The sequence below is a fragment of the Tursiops truncatus genome, chromosome 1 (assembly GCF_011762595.2).
Source record: "Tursiops truncatus isolate mTurTru1 chromosome 1, mTurTru1.mat.Y, whole genome shotgun sequence".
Lineage (NCBI taxonomy): Eukaryota > Metazoa > Chordata > Mammalia > Artiodactyla > Delphinidae > Tursiops > Tursiops truncatus.
Window position 1 is genome coordinate 50,682,788 of NC_047034.1, and position 25,279 is coordinate 50,708,066.

At 40.6% G+C, this 25,279-nt stretch overlaps 1 protein-coding gene across 7 annotated transcripts in view; it reads right to left on the minus strand.

Moving 5' to 3' along the window:
• Positions 1-25,002, minus strand: part of FAM20B (FAM20B glycosaminoglycan xylosylkinase) — a 42,131-nt gene extending 17,129 nt beyond the window's left edge. For 3 of the 7 annotated variants that reach the window (XR_004526049.2, XR_002179864.3, XM_004331025.4), the window contains exons 1-4: positions 24,846-25,001; positions 11,517-12,025; positions 6,229-6,315; positions 2,569-2,678 (exon numbers count right to left, since the gene is read on the minus strand). Coding sequence is in view for 5 of the 7 variants with exons in the window: in XM_004331025.4 (XP_004331073.1) it covers positions 2,569-2,678; positions 6,229-6,315; positions 11,517-11,893 (574 nt within the window). In the remaining 2 variants the exon portion in view is untranslated. Of the gene's footprint in view, positions 1-2,568; positions 2,679-6,228; positions 6,316-11,516; positions 12,026-12,230; positions 13,968-21,676; positions 21,821-21,848; positions 21,868-24,845 lie in introns of those variants that run through there. The other 4 variants (XM_073803902.1, XM_073803890.1, XM_073803888.1 and 1 more) reach the window with 4 other exon arrangements.
• Positions 25,003-25,279: the final 277 nt, after the last annotated feature.

Here is a 25,279-nt window from a genome sequence, read left to right on the forward strand (position 1 = left end):
TACCTGTGACTTTCTCAACAGAAGAAATCAATAAATTTTTCATATCATATTAGCATTGCTGCAGATACTTCAAAGTATCATTTATATTTATGGTCCGAAATTAAGGTAGTTACTAGATCACTCTAAATCTTGTTATTTAATGTGTAAATAACGAAGCACATGTTACTCTATCACAAATTAGCTTTTTGTAATTTTAGGTTAAAAAATATATACTTCAATATTATTAGTTTTGTTTATAAGTCTACGTATTTTAATTTATGTATTTAAAAACATTATTTTGAGAAAGGATCCAGAAACTTCTCCAGACTGCCAAAGGAGTCACTTGCACAAAAAAAGGTTAAGAGTCCTTTTCCAAACCTAGGGTGTTCTTTCCCACTGTATCTTCCTGCAGGATTGCTATTCTCCCTTTAAGACTTGGTTGAAATTATCACCCCAGCCCTAACTTCTAGACCCCCTCCTCTTCCCCTCCACATTCCCACAGGCCCTCTGTATATGTGTGGCTCCCCCATTAGATAAAGCTCCTTGAAGGCAGGAAGGTGTCATTCATTTTTGTATATTCAACACCTAGTTCAGAGCCTGCCACACAGAGTGAAACAAAATTTTGTTCAATAAATAAATGAATGAATATAGAAGAATATACGCAGATCAAATATTTTAGTCTCAAAATCTGGGTTTGAATCCTGGCTAACAATTAGTAGCTTTGTGAATTTGGGAACATCATTTAACTCTTTTAAACCTCTTTCTCAGGTCTGAAATGTGGATAAATCTTCCCCACTTATTGCACTCTCGTCAAGAGGATTAAATAAGGTAACTGTGTGAAAGTGCTTTGTCAAGTTGCAAGGGCTATACAAAATTTAGCTATCATTATACCAAGTTATCTAGTAATACATTTTAAAAATTGTGCTAAGGTCAGTCCATCATTTAAAACCCATCTCCAGCCAATCCCTCTACCTGCCTGCTATGGACTGAATGTTCATGACCCCCCCTAGAATTCACATGGTGAAGCCCCAATATGGTGGTATTTGGAGGTGGGATTTTAGGGAGGAGTCCTCATGATGGGATTAGTGCCTTTATAAGAGACATGATAGAGATGATTCCTCTTTCTTTCTTTCTCTGCAATGTGAGGATGGATACAGGAAGAAGACTGATGCCTGTGAATCACAAAGAGGGCTTTCACCAGAACCCAACCATGGTGGCACCCTGATCTTGGATTTCTAGTAACCAGAACTGTGAAAAATAAATCCCTATTGTTTAAGCCACACAGTCCATGATATCTTGTTATAGCAGCCAAACTAAGACACTGCCCTATGCTGTAGAGTGTATCTAGAAGCTTTTCTCTAAATGTACCAGTGCTTTGTACTTTCAGGTCTTTGTGCCCTCATTTCCATTATACTTCCTGTTATTGTGCCCAATGCCCTTCCCTCTTTGCAGCCTGGGTAGCGTCTATGGATTCTTCAATACTCAGCCCAAGTGTTAACAACCTCCTTACAAACCTTTTTCTGGCCTCTCCCTTCCCCTGCACCTTGCACAATATAGGAGAGTTAACCTTCTCTGAGTCTCTAGACAGCAGGCCTATTCTTCCCATCCATCAGGAATGCATGTTTGCCTAAGCATAATATTGGACAAGCAGAAGTGATTAGAAAATATATGAAACAAATCAGTGACAGTGTATGCTTTTGGTTATTTGCAAGAACAGCAGAGCCCTAGCCTGATAAGTTTAAATTCTGAATGATGAATCTGTCAAAAGTGCTTTAAATATTCAGTTTTACCTCATTATAAATGTAAATCCATTCACTCTAGCAAAGCAAGTTGAAGTTCATCTTGCAATGTCTATTTCAACAGTTATATCAACGCAGAGTACTGTGTCATTGAAAATGGCACCCTGAGGAGGCTCAGACAAGAGACCACAGCACCTCTGAATTCTTCCCATTCTCATTATGTCTGCAAGGAGAACAGGAGTGAGAATTCCAGCCCAGACCCCCTACCTCAGAGTGTGACAACGGAGAACAGAGGCCAGAGGGATGGCAGTCAATTCCACACACAAAGAGTTACATAGGCTAACCTTTGCAGAGTGGGAGGAGGCAGTGGTGATCTTCCAGGCCCAAGGGCAACCCTACAAGGGAATTTCTGACCCTCTTATAGAGTTGCCTTAAGGTTTGCTCAATTCTCAGGAGATAGGAAACAGTTCCCAAGAAAGTACAGCAGTATGAAAAAAACCACCAAGGCAATGATACACAGACAGTAACTGATTCAGACCAAATTTTGAGTTTGAGATTTAGTTTAAGATCAAGCAGAAGGAAATAAAGTTATCCCCTAATTACACTGTCATAAATGATCTCACTTCCTACTTCAGAGACACACAAAGCGTGCATTAGGGAAAACTTTCAATTTCCTGCCATCCACCTTTAGATCTATTTCCCCCAGTACTGTGAGAACAAGTTGCCTGATTTGCTTTTGTAGTCCCTTGAGTTCTTCAGTTCCTAAAAGTCATGAGCCAGCTTGCTCAATGACGCCCCATTTAATTTATTAACTATTCCCTTACCTAAACGTCCTCTATAACCTCCTTACCTACAGTTAGGAAGGTGCTCAAGAGCTGCTCCGTGGCAACAGGCTTGATCTCTGTCCGCAGATTAACAAATCTGCCAACCACCAAGGGGGCTCGGCGGAAACCCAGAATCCTGGTTTGGAAGGTTGAACAGAAGAGAAAAATCTTTGGGGATATATTTTAAACAGTAGTCTTTTTTTTTTTTTTTTTTTTTTTTGGCTGCATTGTGCAGCTTGCGGGATATTAGTTCCCCAACCAGGGATCGAACCGGGCCCCTGGCAGTGAGAGCGCAGAGTCCTAACCACTAACCACAGGACTGCCGGGGAATTCCCTGAACAGTAGTCTTAAAAATCATGGTTAATCGTGTTAGGTGTGTAAAGGTATTGCTGATTGCTGGTAAGTATTTTTTAGAGGTACATATATTTGTGAATTTAATATCAAGATGTAAATAATTTATGTAAGACAAATCTAGCAAAATGTGAGCAATTGTTAAACCTAGGGAGTGGGTATATGGGTTCACTATACTATTCTTTCTACGTCTGTTAGAAATTTTTCATAATAAAATTTTAAAATTTAACAAAGCATTAAAAAAAATTGGGCCTAAACCCATACAGGGCTTCAAATCTTTATATAAAACATTGACAGAAAACTACACAGATTAATCTAAAAGGATAAACTCACAGGACAACTTAAATATAGATACATTTGAAGATGCTTCTAACGGTCTAAAAGTGCAACCTTATCGTTGAGCACCATCATTTTTTTTTAAAAAGAAATTTTCTGGCTAAAAAATACACACTTGCTGAAGAAAAGTTGGAGGGGCAGGATTTGGAACACACAGAAAATTTATGGGAGAAAATTAAAATCATCCATAATTCCACAACTGAGAAGTAACTACTGCCATTTCGGCATAAGACCAGTTTTTCCTTCACATGTATATATAAACACATACTCACTCTTGTGTGTATATACACAATTGAGATTATGCTATATGCACTTCTGTCTCCTGCTTTTCACTCATCATTGTATCATGAGCCTTTTCTCATGTTATTAGAAAAGCCTTTAAAAATGTCTGTGCACATGGGGCATATGTATATGTACAACTGATTCACTTTGTTACAAAGCAGAAACTAACACACCATTGTAAAGCAATTATACTCCAATAAAGATGTTAAAAAAAAATTGGCTGTGCAATAAATAATCCATTGTTCAGGGCTGCTGACTGACTCTGTCCTAAACTCATTTTTAGAAAAGCCACAAAAGCAAGGAGATCAATAGATGTCAAAATAACATAAAAAATGAGAGAACTTCCTGAAGCCAGAGGAGGTGGTTAAATCCTAATGTAATGGAGAAATAGCAACCCAGAGCAGAAAAGTATAAGGTGGGAAAGAAAGTGGGGAAGTATTTTTTTCTCCCCATTGACTGTTGTTAGACCTTCAAAGAACAGCAGCCACTTAGTGCTGGGAAGCCGTGTCCAGTGGCACCTGAGCTTGGATGGGGCAGTTAACAAAAGGGGTAGGGGGACTGGCCACAGAATATCTTTCAGGCTTTGAGGGAGGGAAGGGCTTTAAAATACAAGACCCCCAAAGCGCAGGTGATAAATTGAAACGTTATAGGGACTTCCCTGGCAGTCCAGTGGTTAATACTCGGTGCTTCCACTGCAAGGGGCACAGGCCAGATCCCTGGTCAGGGAACTAGGATCCCGCATGCTGTGTGGTGAGGCCACAAAAATAAATAAATAAATAGAAACATGATTATATTTAATTAACATCAAAAGTAATTTCCATACAAAGACCACTTCACTCTAAGCTAACAAACAGGTGTTGTGCTGTGAAAAGGAGGTACTAATCTCTACCCATAATTGGGGGAATATAAAATAACAATGAGATACCACTTTACATATATTAGATTAACTAAAATTAGTATGTTGGATAATATAAAATATTGGTATGGATATGGGAAAAATATCTTCATGAACTGCTGGTGTCCATCAACAGAGAAACAGGAAGGGGTTTAGGGATGAAGAAAATAAGGAAACAAACGAGGTCTTGGAAAGACTGATTCTAATGTGCAATTAAGTGATGAGTAGGATTTATCCAACTCTTTCCCACCAGGCCTTAGAAGAGGCAGTGAAAATTCATGGTTGTGAACAAACATTTATTTAATTCTTCCCTTTCATTAGATGTTTAGATTGCTTCCATATTTTCACTACTGAAAATGCTACTAGCTAAGATCTTGGTGTATGTATCTTTGAATTTCTGATTCTCTAGGGTACTTCCTAGAAATATCTGGGATGCTTGCATAAAAAGGTAGTTACTCATTCAAAGGGTATGAACATTAAGGTTTTTGATACATAATACAGGAGTTCTTAAAAGAATGACTGAACCAATTAACAATGACACAAGCAGTATACGAATGTCAATGTATTCCTGCCAATAAAGTATTATCCTTTTTCTAATCTTTGCCATTTTCAGTAGGAGAAAATAGTATCCCATTGTTTCAACCGGATTTTTTTTTTTTTGGCCTCGCTGCACAGCTTGTGGGATCTTAGTTCCCTGACCAGGGATTGAACCCTGGCCCACACCAGTGAAAGTGCAGAGTCCTAACCACTGGACCACAAGGGAATTCCCTGGATTTTATTTTATTACTGGTGAAGATGAACTCCCTCTGTCATATTTATTAGCAATCAATAATTTCTATTCAACCGTGTTCTTAGACCATTTTCTACTAGCGTTTTAGAGAATGTATAAGATTTTCTAAACATTTATATATTAAGGCTATTAATGCTTAGATTATATTAGATTCAAGTATTTTCCTCCTAAGTTTGTTTGCTTTTAAATTTTGTTTGATGTTCCTTGACATATGAGTTAATTTTTTTAAATTTAGTTGAATCTATTGAGTTTTTCTTTGTGATTTTTAAATTATTGCTTTTATGCTTAGAAAATCCTTCCTAATCCAGAAAAAAGACAAAAATTCACCTTTATTTTCTTCTGGTTTCCTTATAGATTCATTTAAAAAATATTGTCAATAATTTCTTTTAAAGTCTACCAATATGCCCTGATTAAAGAGCTGATCAGAGGAGCAACTGGGATACTAGACAATTCAGTTACAAGGATCCTGACTAGTAACTTGCTAAAAAAGTATTAATTTTCCTAGTTAACTTATACATTTAGAATTCACATCTATTTTCCTCTTAGAATTATCCTGGTTATTGAAGCTGTGCATATTTTGTATGAAGGACAATAAAATTCACATATATGTCATGCTATATGTTTCTAGCATATGAGGATAAGTGAGTATTATTTAAAACAAAACAAAAATCAGGACTGCCAGGCCCAATTAATGACCAGTTCAATTTAGGGACTTGAATTCAAACTCTGATTTTCTTCCTGCCATTTTATTTACCAAGAACATCTTCACTCATGCTAATGAGAGACGGCATAACAGAATGAAATGACCTAAAAAAGCCTGGAGTTAAGACATTTACTTTGGTATTCCTAGTACCACCTAAATAATGAGGAACTCATACAAATTTAATGGAATTAATCAGTTATCTAAAGTAGGTAACAAGTTAAAGTTATTAGATTTCATTATTACATTCCTTTGAAAGGCGTCCACAAGTCCTCTCCAAGATATTTCTAAAAGGAAACAAAACGAATGTAACCCACTGAGATTACACATACCTGTCCAAATGAAAGGCTGCTACCTCTGCATTGTGTCTATCATAACCAGCATAAGGTTCCCCTTCTACCACATAGTCTCGGTTATACCTGCAGAGTGAATGGGAAGCACAGATGTAGACATGAATTACATCAGTACCAGAGGCGACAGCACAAGAGGCAGAATAGAAATTTGCAAGCCTGATTTTGCTCTAGAAAACTTCTCTCTCAATCCTGAGAACAGTCATGGATCAGCATAGATCACTGGTTGATGTGGTGAAGATGAAGTGGAGAAGAAAACTAGAATTATACATCTACCTCTGCTATCATTCTATGAATAAAACACAGATGTTATTTTTGCCCCTCTAAAAGACTTTCAATGTAGCTTAAGTAAAACTATAAGGTACTTTTCTGGAAGGTGAGGACCATCTTTGTATCTTCAGCACAGTGTTAAGCCTATAGTTCATGCTTAATAAATGTCTACTGAAATGTTTATTAGACTAAGCTGAAGTAAAAGGAAAATATGGCAAGGCTTACCAGAATGGCTATGGCAAGGCTTATTAGAGAAGTTTAAATTTCATGGGGAAAAAAATGGTCCGGATATGCCTCTGTTTTTGTTAACAAGGAGGCAAAGGTACATTTGCCTTCCCTGTTAATGGGAAGAACTAGACACAATTCACCTATGACCTCTACTGTTCACTTGCATTTCCTCAATCAAAAGGAGACCTATCAGGCTTTACAAGACAGAAATAAGTTGAGAATGACGTGAAGAGGAGGCACTCCACTAAGGACACTTGGATCTCCAATGCTGAAAAGGCCATGGGGAATTTGGAAATGTTACTGTACAAGGCAGTGACCTTCAACATAAATGACCACAGAGTACAAAGTAAAACCATGTCCACCAAACACATTTTCAAATCAAAGTGATGAAACATTTATGTTAGAAGACAGACACGCAAAAACACCTGGTTGGACACCAGTTTCTTCCTAGCATGGTCAATATACTCAAACGTATTTTTTTGTTTCTAGTGTCAAAGCATCATTTAGGCTGCCAAGGATTACACCTGTTACCTCCAAATTAAAAGTCTCAGTTTTTAAACAGGACTGCAGCAAAAGCTGACACTATTCAAGCACTTCTCTCTCCACTACAGCTGCAGGCTGTCCATAAAGCTGGGCGACAGTCCTTGAATACCTTATTTCTCAGGACTCCAGAGGAGCCACAGGAAGATTTGTGGTGCTGTGCTGTCCACTCCTTTCAGTGAAACATTAAAGAACTTTCCAGTACATAGAAAGGCTGCTTGGAGTGAAATGTAAAACCCTAGAAAAATCCAGGAACTTTGGGAGTAGGCTGGAGAAACAGGGAGGGAAGGAAAAGGGAAAGGAAGAAAAATCAAAATGAAAGAACTGCATTGGAGTCCGAAGGTCTGAATCCTTAGTTCATGCTTTGGTTATGAGAAATAAGGAAAGTCAGAACCCTGGATTTCATTTTCCCCAGCTGTAAAATGAATAGTTGGACTAGTTGATCTCCAAGGTCCCTTTCAGCACTTCCTAAGATCAGTCACTGACTTCTACCCACCCCCAGGCCCTTGCCGTCTTGTTCCTTTCCCACCATAACTGCAGTTTTTGCCTGTGAAAAGCAATTTAGTTCCAGAAAGGATACAGCTATTGGGTTGGCCAAAAGGTTCGTTCAGTTAGTGAACACGTTGTTCAATAAAGATCTTCGTGAAAGTGAAAAATGTCTTTTTTTACTTAAAGCCCCATTAACGTTTTGGCCAACCAAATATACTGAGAAAAATCACTTTTATAATAATGTAGTAAGGAAAAATGTGCAAATAAAGGCATCACTGTATTCCTATATATTTCATGTACTATACAAATCTTCCATCTCTGGCAGGAGGACATGGACAACCAGGCTCCAGAAATGCTGAACCACAAGTGGCTGTTAAAGAAAGGTGCACGTCTCGACTTAGCAGAAAGGTCTTAGATCCTCCTCTCAACAAAGCAATCCATCTTAAGTCACTGACAGAGCAGCAAAATTCATACAGTAACTGCCAATAAATCACTCTATCCTTCTGGTGAAGGACATCAGAATGTGACCAAGAACATTAATTTGCACTTACACTAGGACAAAATAGCCTCAGAGGCCCGCAGGGTCAGAATAGCAATTTGCTGGGTGTTTGGGGGCTGGAGTCAATTTCTACAAGCACTTAAATGTGCACCCACTTTCCCCACCCCGGGAGAGTGCCAGGTGTAATCAGCCCAGGTCAGTGTGTGCAGTGACTAGAGCGCTATCACCTACTGCAGGTGCCCGACAGCTTGCGGGAGGTGGGGCAGGAGCATCTCTGGAGCTGGGCATAGACAAGGGCTCTTCAGAAGGTGATGGGGGAGGAAGGGGCTGCACTGACAAGAATAAAGAGCTGGGTGTAGAGAGGAGGACCAGGCTGTGAGGGGCTGGCCACTAGGCTGTGCAGGCTGGGTTTTGTCTGGTGAGCAATGGGAATCCCTGGACGTTTTAAAGTTGGGGAGCACAGTAATTATATGGGTATTTGGGAGAAGAATGAAAGTGGATTTCAGGATGGTCTGGAAGAGGAAAGTAATGGGAAGGCTTCAGTGGTAGTAAGAGATATGAGATAAAGCAACAGTGACTAAGGTTAGCTTATGCATTTATCTGCTGCCACGTCCACTAGTCACCAGTCTGGCCTCTTCCTCCCTCCAGTTATGCTTTGTCTGAATACCCCAGTCCTATCTGCAAAGCACCTGGACTAATACTAATGTTGCACACCATCAGTAATATCTGCCTTCTAACACTTCCTGCTGTCCCATCTCACCTTCAATTCTTAGTGTACAAATAGTGGGTGTGGAGAGGGTATCCTTTTATTTAAACACAAAATGCCTGCAACTCATCTCTTTTTACATGAATTTAATTTCTGTTTTTAGTCTGTCTTCTTTCCATCACTCTGCTTATGATGCGATCTCTCAGGCTACAAATCAAGAGGTCAAAGATCATATTTCAAAAGGAAAGTAGCAAATTTTTGATGATGGGTGATCCATGTCATCTCTCTTACAGGAAAGCAAACAAATTTAAGAGAATCACACGTGTGTGGCAGAACACAAGCTCACACTCTGACATCTCCATTAGTTACTGCAGGGTGATCTTGTCAAGTTATTCTTTCTCAAGTTATTCTTTCTAAGTCTCAGTTTCTTACTCTGGAAATAAGAACTGTAACTGCCCACAGTTGTGACAAAGGTTAAAAGCATTAACAGATACAAAAGTATTTAGTGTAATGCCTGGCAAATGGTGTGCATGCAACAGAAATTAGATCCAAGTCCCACATAACTATGCTTTTTTCTCATTACCTGCCAATCAGACTTTCTATTCTCCAAAAGTCTACTGCATTTTAAAACTTTCCTAATTTCCACATCTTCCACACACCATACTGCCCAGTTCCAGGCAAATGCAGATCCCTTCCATTTCTGGAATTCCAATAATATTAGCTCTCTGCTTGCCTATTATCTACTGATATTTGAGCCATGAAGGGAGCTAAGCCAACTACTCTGGTCACAGTTGGTTTTTGCACCCCTTCACCCCATATTTCTTCTCCCACTCCAGCAAGAGACCCAAAGTTATGTGTTACAATTTTCTCAAAAGCTCTACTGAGGAATGAAAAAAATGTTTAGTACACAGAAAATTTTCGACATTACGAATTTTGAGAAAATCCACTAGTAACTAATACCTGTCAAAAGAATATAAATCACCATCATGTTAACCTATTTCAAATTCATATACAAACAGAAAACTTTAAAAAAAACTAATTATACTATAGAATGGCCACACGAATTATCTCTGTAGATCCTTAAAAAAGTCCAAAGGGATCACTGTCTAACAACATATGATCTAGCCCTCTCTAGTTCAAATTTGGACTGAGGCAACTAAAATGGCCCAGTTCTCTGCTTAAAACAGGTAAAAGAAACAACAATGAGATATCACTACACACATATTAGAATGACCAAAATCCAAAACACTGACAACACCAAATGCTGTTGAGGATGTGGAATAACAAGAACTCTCATTCGCTGCTGATGGGAATGTAAAACGGTACAGCTGCTTTAAAAAACAGACTGGCAGTTTCCTACAAAATGAAACATACTCTTACCATATGATCCAGCAATTGTGCTCCTTGGTATTTACCCAAATGAACTAAGAACTTACATCTACACAAATCCTGCACGTGAATGTTTATAGCAGCTTTATTCATAACTGCCAAAACTTGAGTAGGTGAATGGATAAACAAACTGTGGTACAGCTATACAATGGAATATTATTTAGGAAAAAAGAAAAAGAAAAAAAAAAGCTATCAAGCCACAAAAAGACATGGAGGAACCTTAAGACACAGAGAGAAGCCAACCTGAAAAGCTTACAAAAGGTATGATTCCAACTATATGGCATTCTGGAAAAGGCAAAACCATGGAGACAGTAAAAAGATTAGGGGTTGCCAGGGGTTCAGGGGGAGGAAGGGAAGGATGAATAGATAGAACACAGGGGACGCTGAGGACAGGGAAGCTATTCTGTATGATACTGTAATGGTGAATAATTATTATAAGTTTATTGAAACTATCACAGAATGTACAGCACAAAGAGTGAACTTAATGTAAATTATGGACTTTAGTTAATAAATTAATATTGGCTCATCAACTGTAACAAATGTACTAATTTGATGGAAGATGTTAATAATTGGAGAGACTGGGGAAGAGAGGGGAGGGGATATATAGGAACTTTCTGTACTCTCCCCTTGATTTTTCTGTAAACCTAAAATTGCTTAAAAAATAAAATAAAGCCTATTAATTAAAACAAAACCAAAGCTCAAGTGAAAGAATCACAGCTTTAGTGCTAAAAAGGACTTAAGTCACCCATCCAAAACCTACTCCAACTCTGGGGAACTCCTACTCCACAGCATCCCTGACATGTGGTTGCCCAGTCTTTAATTGTACACTTATGGTGACAAGTTGCTTATTTCCTAACCAATTCATTTTGTATCTCTAACATCTGGCACATAGTAGATACTTGACAAATTTCAGAATCAAGGATAGCTCTAACTGTAAAATGTGCAGTCTAATATTTAACCAAAACACATTCCTATAAATTTCCCTTACTCAAAGAATCATGGAACATTAAGAGCTAGAAGAGACTTCAGAGATCTTCTAGTCTCTCCTTCCCATTTTACTGAAGAGAATACCAAGAGAGGGAGATGAGCACTCATATAAATCCCAAGTTACAACTAAACAGCACAGATAACTTCAAGATGAAGACTTACCGCTTAGGTTTGAAGACAACTTTCTGTCCTCCTTCAAGTATCAGTAAGGCTTTCAGTTGTGTCCCTTTATAACCTACATCAGCTTTAATGATTTTCTTGGTGGCCATGGCATGCATGATTGCCCCCAGCTCTGGTGTCTCTTCAGGGTACACTTCCCGGGGAACCACCCACTGGGCTGCAATCTCCCAGGGAGACTGCAAGGTGTGGTCCAGCTTGGACACCAGCTCTACCCGCAAGCCAGCCATCATTCGGTGAAAGGCCCTCTGGTCCTCCCGGTTGGCAGCTGATGTATCTAAGTTGTCAATCAGGAAAACTTTGGTGAAGATAAAGATGACAAGGAGAATTGCTAACAGCACGACTCGCTGCTTTAGCTTCATGGTGACCTCTTTTCCTTCTCCCCTGACTACTCTCTCTCACTTATCAAGGAGAGCAGGTGGTGATTGTCAGCAAGGAGATTCCATGATTATACACACTGGTCCATTTCTTCACTGAGGTGCCTCCCACAATTCCTGCAAGCCCAAGTATAAAGCACAATTCAATCAGAATTCTGTCCTTCCATCCCTGAATCTTTTGCAAGCCTCAAATATATTACTCACCATTTTAGCCTTGCTAATCCTATGCCCGAGAAGACCCAATAATTTAAAATGAACTGGTCCAAGGAAGGACCTAATAGTTAAGAACCGGGTACATTGAAAATTTAAAAGCAAATACTACCGTTTTAATAGGGTGCAGAGCCATGTAGGAGCCATTTGGATGGCTACCAATTCCTAGAAACCAAAACAATAGGAAAAAGCACAGAAAAGTAAAACATTGAGATATGCATAACTCCTTAACTTTCATTTTTACCTTTCAAAATCCATAAAGGACTTTTGAATATCCAAAACCACCAGTATTTGGTAACTTTTCAGTTATCTCCTCCAAATATAAGTTTTATGACACGTTATAACACAGGAACTCCTAAAAATGCCAAAGAGGGTACAGAGGAGAGTAATAACTCCCTCTCCAAATTCAAATACCTAGCAATCCTGGACATGTCATATCTGCTATTCATGTATTTAAATACAACAAACACCCAGATATATATCTCTACTTAATCAGTCTTCTACTAATTATTTTTCAAAATTAAAAACCCTGTAAAATATGGATAATCAAATCTGGATAAATTAAGTAAAGGAAAAACATATCGCTATACCATCTGGCTATTAGTAGAACATGACCAGAAAACTAATGAAACCTGGTACTAGAGCAACACCATGAAATCTGGACTGGTCAGGCACATAACAAAGATACTGATGCTACAGACATAAAGAAGTGCTGCTTCCAGTGTGGGGCACAACACCCTCTGGTCAATTCTGAAGCTAAAAGATTCCAAATACAAGATTTTTGCAAGGGTGTCAAGAACATACAATTCAGCCTCATTTGCATGCTGACAGGTTGCTTTCCACTCCACAGGGCCATTTAAAAACATGCACAAGCTCACTTTGCTACATGCCTACAGGCAGCACGCACTGGGCTAAGACAAAGATGACAAGAAGATAACAGGGTGTTGCTTCACTCTCCAATTCATTTAACAACTCAAACCATTAATTGAAGAAATAAAACCAATACAAAAGATAGGACAAACGCTTCAGGCTGAGACACTCCCACCCAAACTGGAGACTGCTCCCCTAATAACAGCTGGAAACACATCCAAAAACAGTCTACTAGAGCAACAGTGTGCTCTAAGGGCAGCACCTTGCTCAGAGCTTGCTGACATGCAGTTTATTCGTGGTGATTAACCTCTCTTCCCATTCATTTTCATAAAGATGGGAAAGCCAGAGTCACATTCAAATTCTAATTATCTCCAGCCACCTGATTTGTTGCATCATCATCTCCCAGGGAGTACATAACGCTATTAGCTGAAACACAGACAACTCAAGTACATCCAAAATGTAATTGTGATGGTATCAAGTTTGGTGTGAAACTCAGTAAAACAATTCCCTGTGATTACTGATAACAGCAATGCTAGTAGAGCAGATTTCAGAGATTTTTGCTAGTTCCAACATGACCTAAACCACACAACTTCTTCAATTATTTGTTCAGCAGTACACATCTCTGGCTGCAGTGGTAAAAGGTAGCATGGAAATCTCCCTGGGTCAGCAATCATTTCCTCAGCACCTCCAGCTGCAACTACCTCCTGCTGAGGTACAATTCTGGCACAAAGGGGTCAGATGAACAGCCTTTCACTTCCTATAAAACCCTCCTCAGGACTAAAGTCTGGTTAACCCGGGAACTTCTAATGATGCTGCTCATTTCATTTAGAATGAAGAAATTCCTCCCTTATGCTATATAAACAAATTATATCTAAGCATTTAGCACAAAGGTTAGGGAGAGTGAGGGCTTGTTGTTTTTTCTTTAAATCACCAATGCAATAGGAAGTTCTAGTAGCTCCAAAATTCAAACAAAACAAAGAGAGTCTGTATGCTTTTCAATTTTGAAACCTCATTACCTTCTGATGGGCCTCAAAAGAGCACATTCATCAGTTCAGGGCTGCAGATAATTCATCCACTCAACTAGGACAGAAATTTCTATTAAGTGAACTGAAGAGTTCAACTGTTACCTCACTTCACTATTTACTTCTGCAGATTAGTAGTGAGGGCAGGTTTAACGAAGGGGCTGAACAAGTTTTCTTGTTTGTGATTAGTCACCACATCCTGGTAGAACAAGAAAGACTGCAATTTGACACTGTTCTCTACAACTGCCCGTCATGCCCACAGCCATCAACTTCATTTAGTGCTCAGCACCTTCTACTGGATCCCTGAAAGAACTGCCTCTGGGCCTCCAGGTTCTCCAATCCAGACTAGATAATGCAGCAAAATCGTATTTCTAATCACACACCATTTTTGAGTTCTATAAATCCCTTAGCAAGGCATTAAAGCCCTACCCTAAATGACTTCGGCCAATCTACATTGCTAGGCATCACTCTCATTCTCTTCACTCATCACTTGTCAGCTTCCACCACAAACATGGTCCCCTAAGTCACTCCTCACTGGAACTCTCTCAAAATTCCTCTAGCTCTTATCTTTTCTTCCCATCTTCTGCTTAAAGCCTAATTAAGCTTTCAAAGGCCATCTCCAAAGCCATTTCTGGTCTCTCCTCACACTATAGTAACTAACCTCTCTCATCTTTAGACCAGTACTTAACTACATTCTGCCTTACCCAGTGTCTTCTTGTATGTCGTTCTCAATCCCCCTCTCAGAATCCTGGCTCCTTAGTGGTCTTAACTACCTTTGCACTCCCTGCAGTACGTAGCATAGTAAGGGTACATGCATTATTCACCTAAACTGAACAAACTACTGCAAATGAGGCTATGCAAGTATCTTAGGACTCTGCTGTTAATTTCCTCGGTATTCGGTATCAAATGAGTGTGTATTAACTGGCACCTTAATGTTGGCTGTCCTTAATTAGCTCTCCTGTTTTTGGGAATCTACTTCTCTACCAACACTCTACTCAATTTAGTTGGTGGTTTCAGAGTACAGTCTCTTTTTCTAAGTACTGACAGTTCAGAAAGAGGTTTTCCTTTAGCTGGAAAGCTGCTACTCCTTCAGCCTACAGGGCAAGCACAATGATCTTCAAGAAATCGACAATGTAGAGGTTTTAGCGGAATTTTTACAAAAAGTCTATGAGTTTGCAAGACTCCTATTCCAGAAAAATGTATTAGATGCACGATACAGAATAATTCCATCCTCTAATAATGGCAGACTCTTTTACTCTTTACAATTGATCCTCTTCTCTCCTGTATGCTTGAGAGGGGAGGGTACCCAAGACAGTTTCCATGCTGTATTATCTTCTTTTCTTACTTGAGATAACAGCATACTATGCACGCTCTGCAAACTGGGTTTCTAAGAGGATCCCCCCTTTCAGATACTAAGAAAATGAAAGCAAGATCACTGGGTATATCCCAAGTTATTCATGAAAACTTCTCTTGCATTCCCAGGAGCCTGCCTGCTATATTTCATGCCCTCACCTCCTGTATAAATGCCTCCAACAGTGTAACATTGTCCAGTTATATTATGGTCATTTATTTTAATGTTTCAGTTATGTGAAACAGAGCCTACCTCAAAGAACAGTCTCAAGGTAACAACATAACTCAAAAAATGTTAAATATAAAAAGGCAAGTGTGTAAGTCTTCACACTAAAAGCTGGTATAAATTCCAAGACTGGAGTTCTGGAAGGTAGAAGCTTATTAAGGAATTTTCGTACTGAACCCTGGTTCCACTCTCAGCTCCATCAGTGAAATGAGGCTTGATATGGAAGCTAACATTTCATTCCTGTCTCTCTCTCTCTCTCTTTCTCTCTCTCTCTCTCACACACACACACACACACTATCCTACACATTTGATAAGTGTTTCATAAGGATAAACTTATGACTAAAAATTGTTTTGGGAGAAATAGGTTCACATAGAAAAAGGAGAAGTCTTAGATAAAGACTAGAATCCTCTGTTCAAGAATCTGGCTGATGTCTGGAGGAACACATACAGAAATACACATCAGTGCAGAGATCTGTTAGTCATCAGCTGATAAAATTCAATATATGTGGCCGCTGAGGAACATGCAAAGACCGCACCCCAACACTTACTATAATACCAAGGGCTCCCACAAGCCACCAGTGAGGTTCCAAGTCTTATCAGTAGCAGTGCCACGTTGAATCGCCCTCTGATCAAGTGACAACCTCACGCTACTTCTCCGAAGGTCACGGAGAAGAAATCCCAACTTCTGCTCATAGCAACTAAAGTGAAGCCTTCAGTAATACTCTTTTTTTGTGCTTCCAATTCAGCGGTCAAATCAAGTTCTTACCACATGAAGGGAATGTAACGTGCTTTGTGAGTGTCAAATACCGGAAGAAAACATTCTGTATGAACATTTCATGCAGAGGGCTATTAACAAAGGAGATGGTGAAGGGGGTAGGATTTATTATATAACTAGTAAAATATCTTATCATGTTTACTCACACAATCTCCTCACCCTTGATCCTGAGTAGAAATTACAAGGACACTTTTACAAACTTCTTCTTTGGTCACTGTTGGTCTCAGCAAACCTCTGAAGGTTTGGTTAGTATAAAAGGTAAGACCTGAATTTAATTAAGAGTTTTTGGTTGACTGTCTACAAAGACAGACACCAACAATTCCTCCCATCAGGAGGTGGAATCTATTTTTCCTTCCCCTGAATCTGGGCTAGCTTTGTAACTTGCTTTGATCAACAGAATGCTGTGGAAGTGGCTGTGTGCTAGGTGTCTTAAAAGACCTAGCAGCTTCCATTTGGGGCCAAGCTACTATGTAAAGCAGCTCAGGCTAGACTACTGAATGATGGGAGACCTGGCCAGCCCCTAGTTATTCCGGCCACTCCAGCTAAGTGCCAGACACAGAAGTGAAGCCATTAAGGGCATTCCAGTTCCAACTGAGGCCCCAGCTAAATACAGCCACCCATCTGACTCCAGCCTATATCATTTGGGCAGAAGAACCAGTCAGTTGGGCACAGGTGATCTATACAGTCATGAGAAACAACAAATCATTTACTCTTAAGCCACTACATTTGGGGGTAATTTGTAAAAACCCAGCATTCTCACATCTATTCTGTCCATATCAACTATTTGGGAGACATTAAATTAACCATTAATACAAATAAAGATTGGATTAATAAATAATTAAGGTCTCTTAAAGGTAACACAAGAAAAAAACAGAATCTCAAATGGATCATTTACTAAAGTCCCTTTACATACTTTAGAGCAATCAAGGCTAACCTTATACACTCACAGACTCACACAACTATACACACCCAGTTTATAAAGCCTAACCTTTAAACTTCAGCCAAAATTACAACCCTTTAGTACAACAACAAAAATTAAAAACACACATACTTTCACCTTGGGGTAAGTCTGATATACTGCCCTTTTGTTAATTGGTGGTGACATTAGAGCACTGTGCTACATTCTTACTAGCTGCCCCCTAGAAATAAATGCAGTCTCTCCTGATGGTTAGTGACAATTATTGTAAGTAAAATAAAGAGCATTCAGAAATCTCTCCACTTATCATTGTGTGTTTCTAGCTAGGAAGTCAAAACCTCTAATACCAAATGGCATCCAGTTTTTATTACATGAATAAATCCCTATTATCCTCAGAAAACCAGCCTACTCCTGCACTGCCACCACTGCCCACAACAGCGTAATACTGTTCTTTTTCACGTTCAATTGGGAGTCTTCGACTAAGACAAAATCTAACAAGTAATATCATTAATCAGTATCTACATAGTTTTCCTTTCCCTGCTAATTCTCCACTTAAGAAACAGCTTAATTCACCTTCTTTCTAAATATAAACTCTTCTGTAGCAGAGGGGTTAAGAATATGTGCTCTGGATTCAGAATGCCTGGGTCTGAATGCCTGCTAACCTCTCTGGGCCTCAGTTTCCTCATATGGAAAATGAAATAAGAACACTATTACCTGACTCACAGAATTGTTAAAAATGAATGTCATTACCATGCGTACTGTGCTAAAATTAGTGCTTGGACAACATATAGTAATTTTTGTTGGTCATTATTACCGTATCAAAAACCCAAAGATGACTTCCCGAGGAGAAAGAATGACAAAGAAAATAACCCTCATTGGTTATGTTGTCTTCTGGGTTACACAGTTGGGGGTTGGATACCTATGTTGCATTACCAAGAGTTCTAGTAATCTTATATTCCTGAACTAAATCCTTTCCTAAATTTGAGGAGTAGCTAAGGCTGGAAGCAAGTGGGTTTCTTCAGAGTGGGTACCAAGTGAAAAAGAAGACTGGGAGGTTATGTCACTAATTTGACCAACCTGTTTCTCTTCTCTACAAAGTTCAATTCTACCACATTCAATGTAAGTGAAACAGATGGGGAGCATGAACTTTTTCTATTTCACAAAAACAGCTGAATAGAATGCCCTTCACAATATTCTTCAGTTTGGAAAATTAAATCTGTGTTTTAAAGATGACAGCTTTGCAGGTCCTAAAGCTTTTAAGATAAGCTCTGAAGTAACCTAAGTTACAGGTACAGAAAATCAAATCTCCATATAGTCTGAATTGGTTCAAGTGTTATATATTTCTCACAGTTTTCACTTCCACTTAAATATTTATTCACATATGTAAACTTTTTTTTTCGGTAAATCCTCTAACAGTTCCCTGTGAAGGAAGGAACGAAAATGATCACCAGGCATTAATGAAGCATAAAGTAGCCTTTCTTCCTGGTTCTGAGAGTAAAACTGAAACAGGCTATGGAGTATTTGTTCCCTCTTTGAAAAAAATTCAATTCCTGCAACCTGTCCCATTTAAACCTTGATTTAGGGCAACCCTCTAATGCTCTTCCTTGAAAAATGAAAAGAAAAAACCTTCAGCTCATACTGCTAGTGAGATTTGTTCTAAAAAACCAACACATGCAGTGTTCACCGATCTAGAAACTCTAAGGAAATGCCTAAGAATTTGCAGTCTGTTTCAAATGGGCCAGGTATAATGAACTTTCCTAAGTTACAGGTATTTCACTGCTCAATTATCAGTATCTAACAACCATTTAAGGCTATATAGAATATAATTACTATATAGCATAGAAATATGGAATTTCAAATCATATAACATTTACTTCAGATTTTCATGTTTTCCATCTTTATTGTTCAGTTCACTACAGTTCTTGAAAAGGTACGTAAGCTTTATTCAACAGTGACACCTCACACTTTTAACTTTATGTTCTAGGGTCTGTCAAGCTGACAGGCCACAGATCACTTTAGAAATAGGAACCCCAAGCAGGTCTGTGCTGAGTTATGGCTGAGTGGCTCCAGGCACGATCCCTTGTTATATATGAATATAAATGCACACACACACATACATACACACATATATTTTTTGGCATGCCTGTCTCCTCTACCCTATTGTAAGTTCCTCAAGGACAGGGGATATATTTTACTCTCTTTGTAGTTCCAAGTAACCTAGCACAGTGCAGGGCACATGAGAGGTACTGGATAAAATGCTTATTGAATAAAAGGAGTGAAGAGCACGGGAGAGGGACCTTTACGGTTATAAGAATTTCTTCAACTCTTTGGTTTAAAGATGGCCTCTTTTTTTTTTTAACAGACATAAGGAAACTAAGTCACATAATGAATTCAGATATACAGTACAGTAAGAATGTTGAAATGTCAAATATGTATACCAACTTTATATACTCAATTTTAAATTGCTGCCTTCTGTATACCCTGCTTCCATCTTTCAAGGCAACTGCTATTGCCAAGCTGGTGTCTGGTGTTGGTTGGGACTGGGAGTAAAGATGATCTGGAAATGCTAAGAGGAAGATTGGAGATGGTCCAACATTGCCCAAGAATGATACAAGACAGGGCTGGAACCAAATTTTCAAGTGTTATTGGCAATGCTTTCTGAAACGAGAACCAAACACTGGTATTTCCGTATCATTTTCTTTTTTCTACAGAAGGAACTACAGGGACATAAATGCACCTATACAGAGGGCAAATTCACTATCTAAACCAAGGATAAGAAACAGGAAATGAACAAAAGGTCTTTGGGCAGCCAAAATAACGGTCACAAAGTTCATCTACTAATACAGAAGAGGCAGGCAGACCCTCACTAAGCCTATTTAGCTGTTTTGCATTCAGTTTCAGGAAGCAGTGTTATCTGGGTTGCTACTCCACAGAAGATCAGAAGCTGCAAAAATTTTAAAAAGGGCAGCAGGGATGCTAACAACAGCAAAAGTACAGCTTCTTCACCTCTGAAAGAGACAGATTGCCTACTGAAAGCAAATTCAAGAATTCAAAAAGCAGAGGGGACTAACAACTTACATATTTCAATCACCTCAAAGCCCTACAGGATTACTGTCTGTAACCATAACCTCAAGTCTATAAAGGTTTCACTATATTACTTAAAAAGACAACAAAACATATAATACATTGTAAAAAATTCTTCACAAAAATATAGCTAAAATAAGAATTTTTGCACCCAATATCTTATTCCCACACTGCTATATAAAGCAGAAAGTTAGCATTTAAGAGCATGGAATGATCAACTTCACTGTCCCATCCTGTACTTGGTTGTGTTTCACATTCATAATTTCATATTCCTTGACCTCCTTTTAAAATGTACCCAAATTAACACCTTCCCCTCCATTGGGTAGTTACCTTGCCAGAAAGTAGTCTGCTAAACACACACCAAAGCTCAATACCTTTCTGCATCAGCCTTCATTTCTTATCTCATACTGGGATAATAGATGCAACCCCCCAAACTCACCAGGTCCAGAGCTAGGCCTTCCCTCTTCTGATTTTGGATATGAATGACAAAAGTCACAAGTGAGAGCTTTGCATTACATTCTCTCCTAAATGGCTCTAGCAGTCATGTTGACATTATAAGTTGGTCAAAAGCTAGTTTCAGTTGCAAAGTAAGGTCTTCTGTTCTGTACCCCAGGTCTGTGCCAATGAATTCATTACTGCCTGAGTGTTACAGAGGCAGCTCAAGGAAGGAAAAGAGGGAGAGATTTACAGGTGTGGGAGAGATTTACAGGTGTGGAATGAGGAGCATTTCGGGGAGGGATAACTCCCCTCTCCCACCCCCAATATGAAGGACCAGAAGACGGACACAGTCGGGTCAATGATACTGGCATGGCCAATACCAAGAGCTCTAGTTCTTCTATTAGTGCAAAAATATTGTCTACCAATCCAACTGCTCGGTGAGCCTAGCCAGAGAAAGGTGCAGGAGCAGGTCTGTGAAGCTGCACCCAGGCTGCAGGTGGCTAGAACACCACCCAATCACAAAATTAGATCTCAAGGCAGCTCCAGCAAGTAACATCCTTTACAGATATCCATCTCAACAGAACTATTTTCAACAGGAATCAGAAACACAATTTCTTGGCTTTTTTTTCTTGTAAAGAGGAACTAAACAATTTATCATCTGCCTAGAATATTTCCTCCTCCCGCATACTGTTTTCCATTTATTCATTCAACCACCAAACATTTACTGCACACCTACTATGCACTATGCACTGTTAGGTGCAAAAAGAAAAGTACATCAATCATCATCACTACTACACCAAACTGTAGTGCCTCATTGTAACTGTGCTTCTCCCCCCACCACTACCTGGCCCTTAGTCCCAGAGTGGCCTGACATCACCTTCAGAAGACAGTCTCCTTTTTACTGTTTCCAACTATGGCCACAGAATACAAAGAACAGCCTCCTGTTTCTATTATGAGATTGTAGCAGTCACTGAGAGACAATCACTGTGGTTGCTATTTTAAAAAGTTGTCAATTCAAGAGCTGAAGTATCTGGCTTCACGGTTTATACCATTAAAATGATGGTCATACAAAGTGTAGGAAGCTGAAGTCTGCCCTGCAAATAGAAGAAACAGAAAATTTCATTTAGAAATTCAAAATTCAGAAAAGACAAAAAGCAGAGGCTTTACACCAGTCAGAATGGCCATCATCAAAAAATCTAGAAACAATAAATGCTGGAGAGTGTGTGGAGAAAAGGGAACACTCTTGCACTGCTGGTGGGAATGTGAATTGGTTCAGCCACTACGGAGAACAGTATGGAGGTTCCTTAAAAACCTAAAAATAGAATTACCATATGACCCAGCAATCCCACTACTGGGCATATACCCTGAGAAAATCATAATTCAAAAAGAGTCATGCCAAAATGTTCATTGCAGCTCTATTTACAATAGCCCGGAGATGGAAACAACCTAAGTGTTCATCATCGGATGAATGGATAAAGAAGATGTGGCACATATATACAATGGAATATTACTCAGCCATAAAAAGAAACGAAATTGAGCTATTTGTAATGAGGTGGATGGACCTAGAGTCTGTCATACAGAGTGAAGTAAGTCAGAAAGAGAAAGACAAATACCATGTGCTAACACATATATATGGAATTTAAGAAATAAAATGTCATGAAGAACCTAGGGGTAAAACAGGAATAAAGACACAGACCAACTAGAGAATGGACTTGAGGATATGGGAAGGGAGAAGGGTAAGCTGTGACAAAGCAAGAGAGTGGCATGGACATATATACACTACCAAACGTAAAATAGATAGCTAGTGGGAAGCAGCCACATAGCACAGGGAGACCAGCTCGGTGCTTTGTGACCACCTAGAGGGGTGGGATAGGGAGGGTGGGAGGGAGGGAGACGCAAGAGGGAAGAGATATGGGAACATACGTATAACTGATTCACTTTGTTATAAAGCAGAAACTAACACACCATTGTAAAGCAATTATACTCCAATAAAGATGCAAAAAAATAAAAATACATCTTAAATATTTAAAAAAAAAGCAGAGGCTTTAACGCTGTGTGAAAGAACTGGAGCCTACAAATGGAAGTCAACAGAATGGACTAAAAGTCAAGGAATTATCAACTCAACATAAAGAAATTCTATGACATAAAGGATTAGATGATAGAAACAGGGATCTGTTTGTTCCCTATTCAAAGAACCCAGGGTGTGTGCTTTCCAATTTTCATTCTTTAACTAAATCATGGCTATTTTCCTGCTAGCTCCAGAGAAACAAAGAGAACAAATCAATCTCACATTTTTACTAGTCACACTGAAGAAAAGCTATGAGCTCCAAGATTTCCTGATCATCTTTTACCACCATTCATTTCTATCACTGCACTTTAATGTAAGTGAGGCTGACTCTGAATTGCTTGCTTATGCCTCTTAATTCTCTTTTGACAAGCACTTTCAAAGGTGGAAGGCCCTCCTGTTGATTGATTCCACTGAACAGTTCTAGGGGCCAAAGTCCAACATCTCCACAAACTTCAAGTTATTAATTTAACGCAAAACAATTTTAAATCTACCTTAGACTGGCTCTAAGTCTAGGCAAATAACTTAGCATCTTTAACATCTGTATCTCAGTTTCTCAAGGACATGTCTTGATGATAAATAACAATGTATGTGGAAGAGCTCTAAGGCTTAGCTCAAAGGTCCTGCATAAATTTCAGGACTGCAATACATAGAGCACACTGAGGTCTCTAACCCAATTTAAAATAATCAACCCCATGGGACTTCCCTGGTGGTCTAGTGGTTAAGACTGCGCTCCCAACGCAGGGGACCTGGGTTCGACCCCCGGTCAGAGAACTAGATCAAGTAAAAAGATCTCGCATGCCGCAACTAAGACCCGGCACAGCCAGATAAATAAATAATAAAAAAAAATCAACCGCAATGAAATTTATGCATTAATTTACAACACAAGGAGGATAGGAATAGTTAGTAAACAGTAATCATAGTTATCGTTTTACATAAAGTCCTGCAATTTAAAAGCTAAAAGACCCACATTCCTGTTCCTTCTTTTCAAGGTGAGAAATCAAACCTCTGAAGGGAAGCTAGCTGGGTGGGGATGATACTGATACTTGGTCCTAAACTCAAGTCACTGTACCCAGCATCCCTCGTTTTCCCAAATTATAAACTCCTCACCCTTCCAACTGACGATATGGCCATTTAAAGGACTAATAATTCCCTAACAACCAATCACGTCCTGTCCCCTCCACTTTCACTCCAACATCCTTCTACCCCTTCTCTTCCTACCAAGAGACTTGCAGGTAACAGAAGCTTGATTAGAATGAAACTCTTATCAGATCCCACAATCAAGGACGCAACTTGACAACTGCTCACGCTCATCATTAATGGCAACGTTTCGGTTCGCTTTTAATTGCGGGACCACAGCACCCGGAAATGAAATCTCAAGCGCAACCCACTTGGGACAACCGTATCATTTCCTTAAGTTCTGCCCGACTGCGAGCGCGGGGTGCACGACCCCGAGGAGACCGCGGACCCCTAGGCACGGTTACCCTGCCTCCTGACTCGGGCCTGGAAGTCACTCGCACTTCTCGGCCACGAAGTGGGCCCGCGGGCGCGCGATACAGCTGCCCCCCCGGGCCGCCGCAACGGGCACTCGGCGGGACACGAGGGCGGCACCAGGGCCAGTCGCCTCTGGGGACCGCGTCCGGGCGCGAGGGTGGGTCACTGGACTGATCCCGGGCGGCTCAAGGCGCCCCCAGGTAAGGCCCGCGCCTCAGGCGGGCAGAGGAGGCGACGGGCTCGGCCGCGTCCCTCCAGCCACGACGGCCGGTAGGAGCCCTCTCGGGGTCAGCGAGGCGGGGCGCGCGGCCCGGGCCGGTCTCTGAGGCAGCCACCGTTCGTTGACCGCTCTGGGCACTGGTGCCCGGCCCCTCAGGGAGACGCCCCGCCCCCAGACGGCCCCAGCCCGGCGCGCGCCACGCACCGCGCCCCGCCCGCGGGTGGGCCTGCACTTTCCCGCCCGCCCTCCCGCCACCAAGCCGCTCACCTGCGGCGCCCTAGGCTCGCTCCATGACCGCCCGCGCGGTGCGGTGCGGCGCGGCCCCGGCCGCCCCCGCCACCTCCGGGAAGGGGCAGCCCCACGCGGCGCTCACCGCCCCCAGCCGCCGCTACTGCGGCTCCCGCCCACACCCGGCCCGGCCATTCCCTGGCCACCTCACCCCGCGGTCCCACACCCACCCCCCCGCCTCCGCGGCTCGCGACTGTTGGTACCTTCCTAGCGTAACGCCTTCCCCGCGGCCAATCCAAGAGCTTCTTCCGCGAGGCCCCACCCCCGCCCTCCGGTGGGCGGGCCTACCGGACCCGATCCGGACCGCCCGCCTTAACCTTTTGCGTCCCGGGTTGGTCCGCTTAACTCTCTTGACGCAGGCTCACGCCTTTTCTGCTTCTCCCTGCCGCCCCGCCCCGCTTACGTAAGTGGAC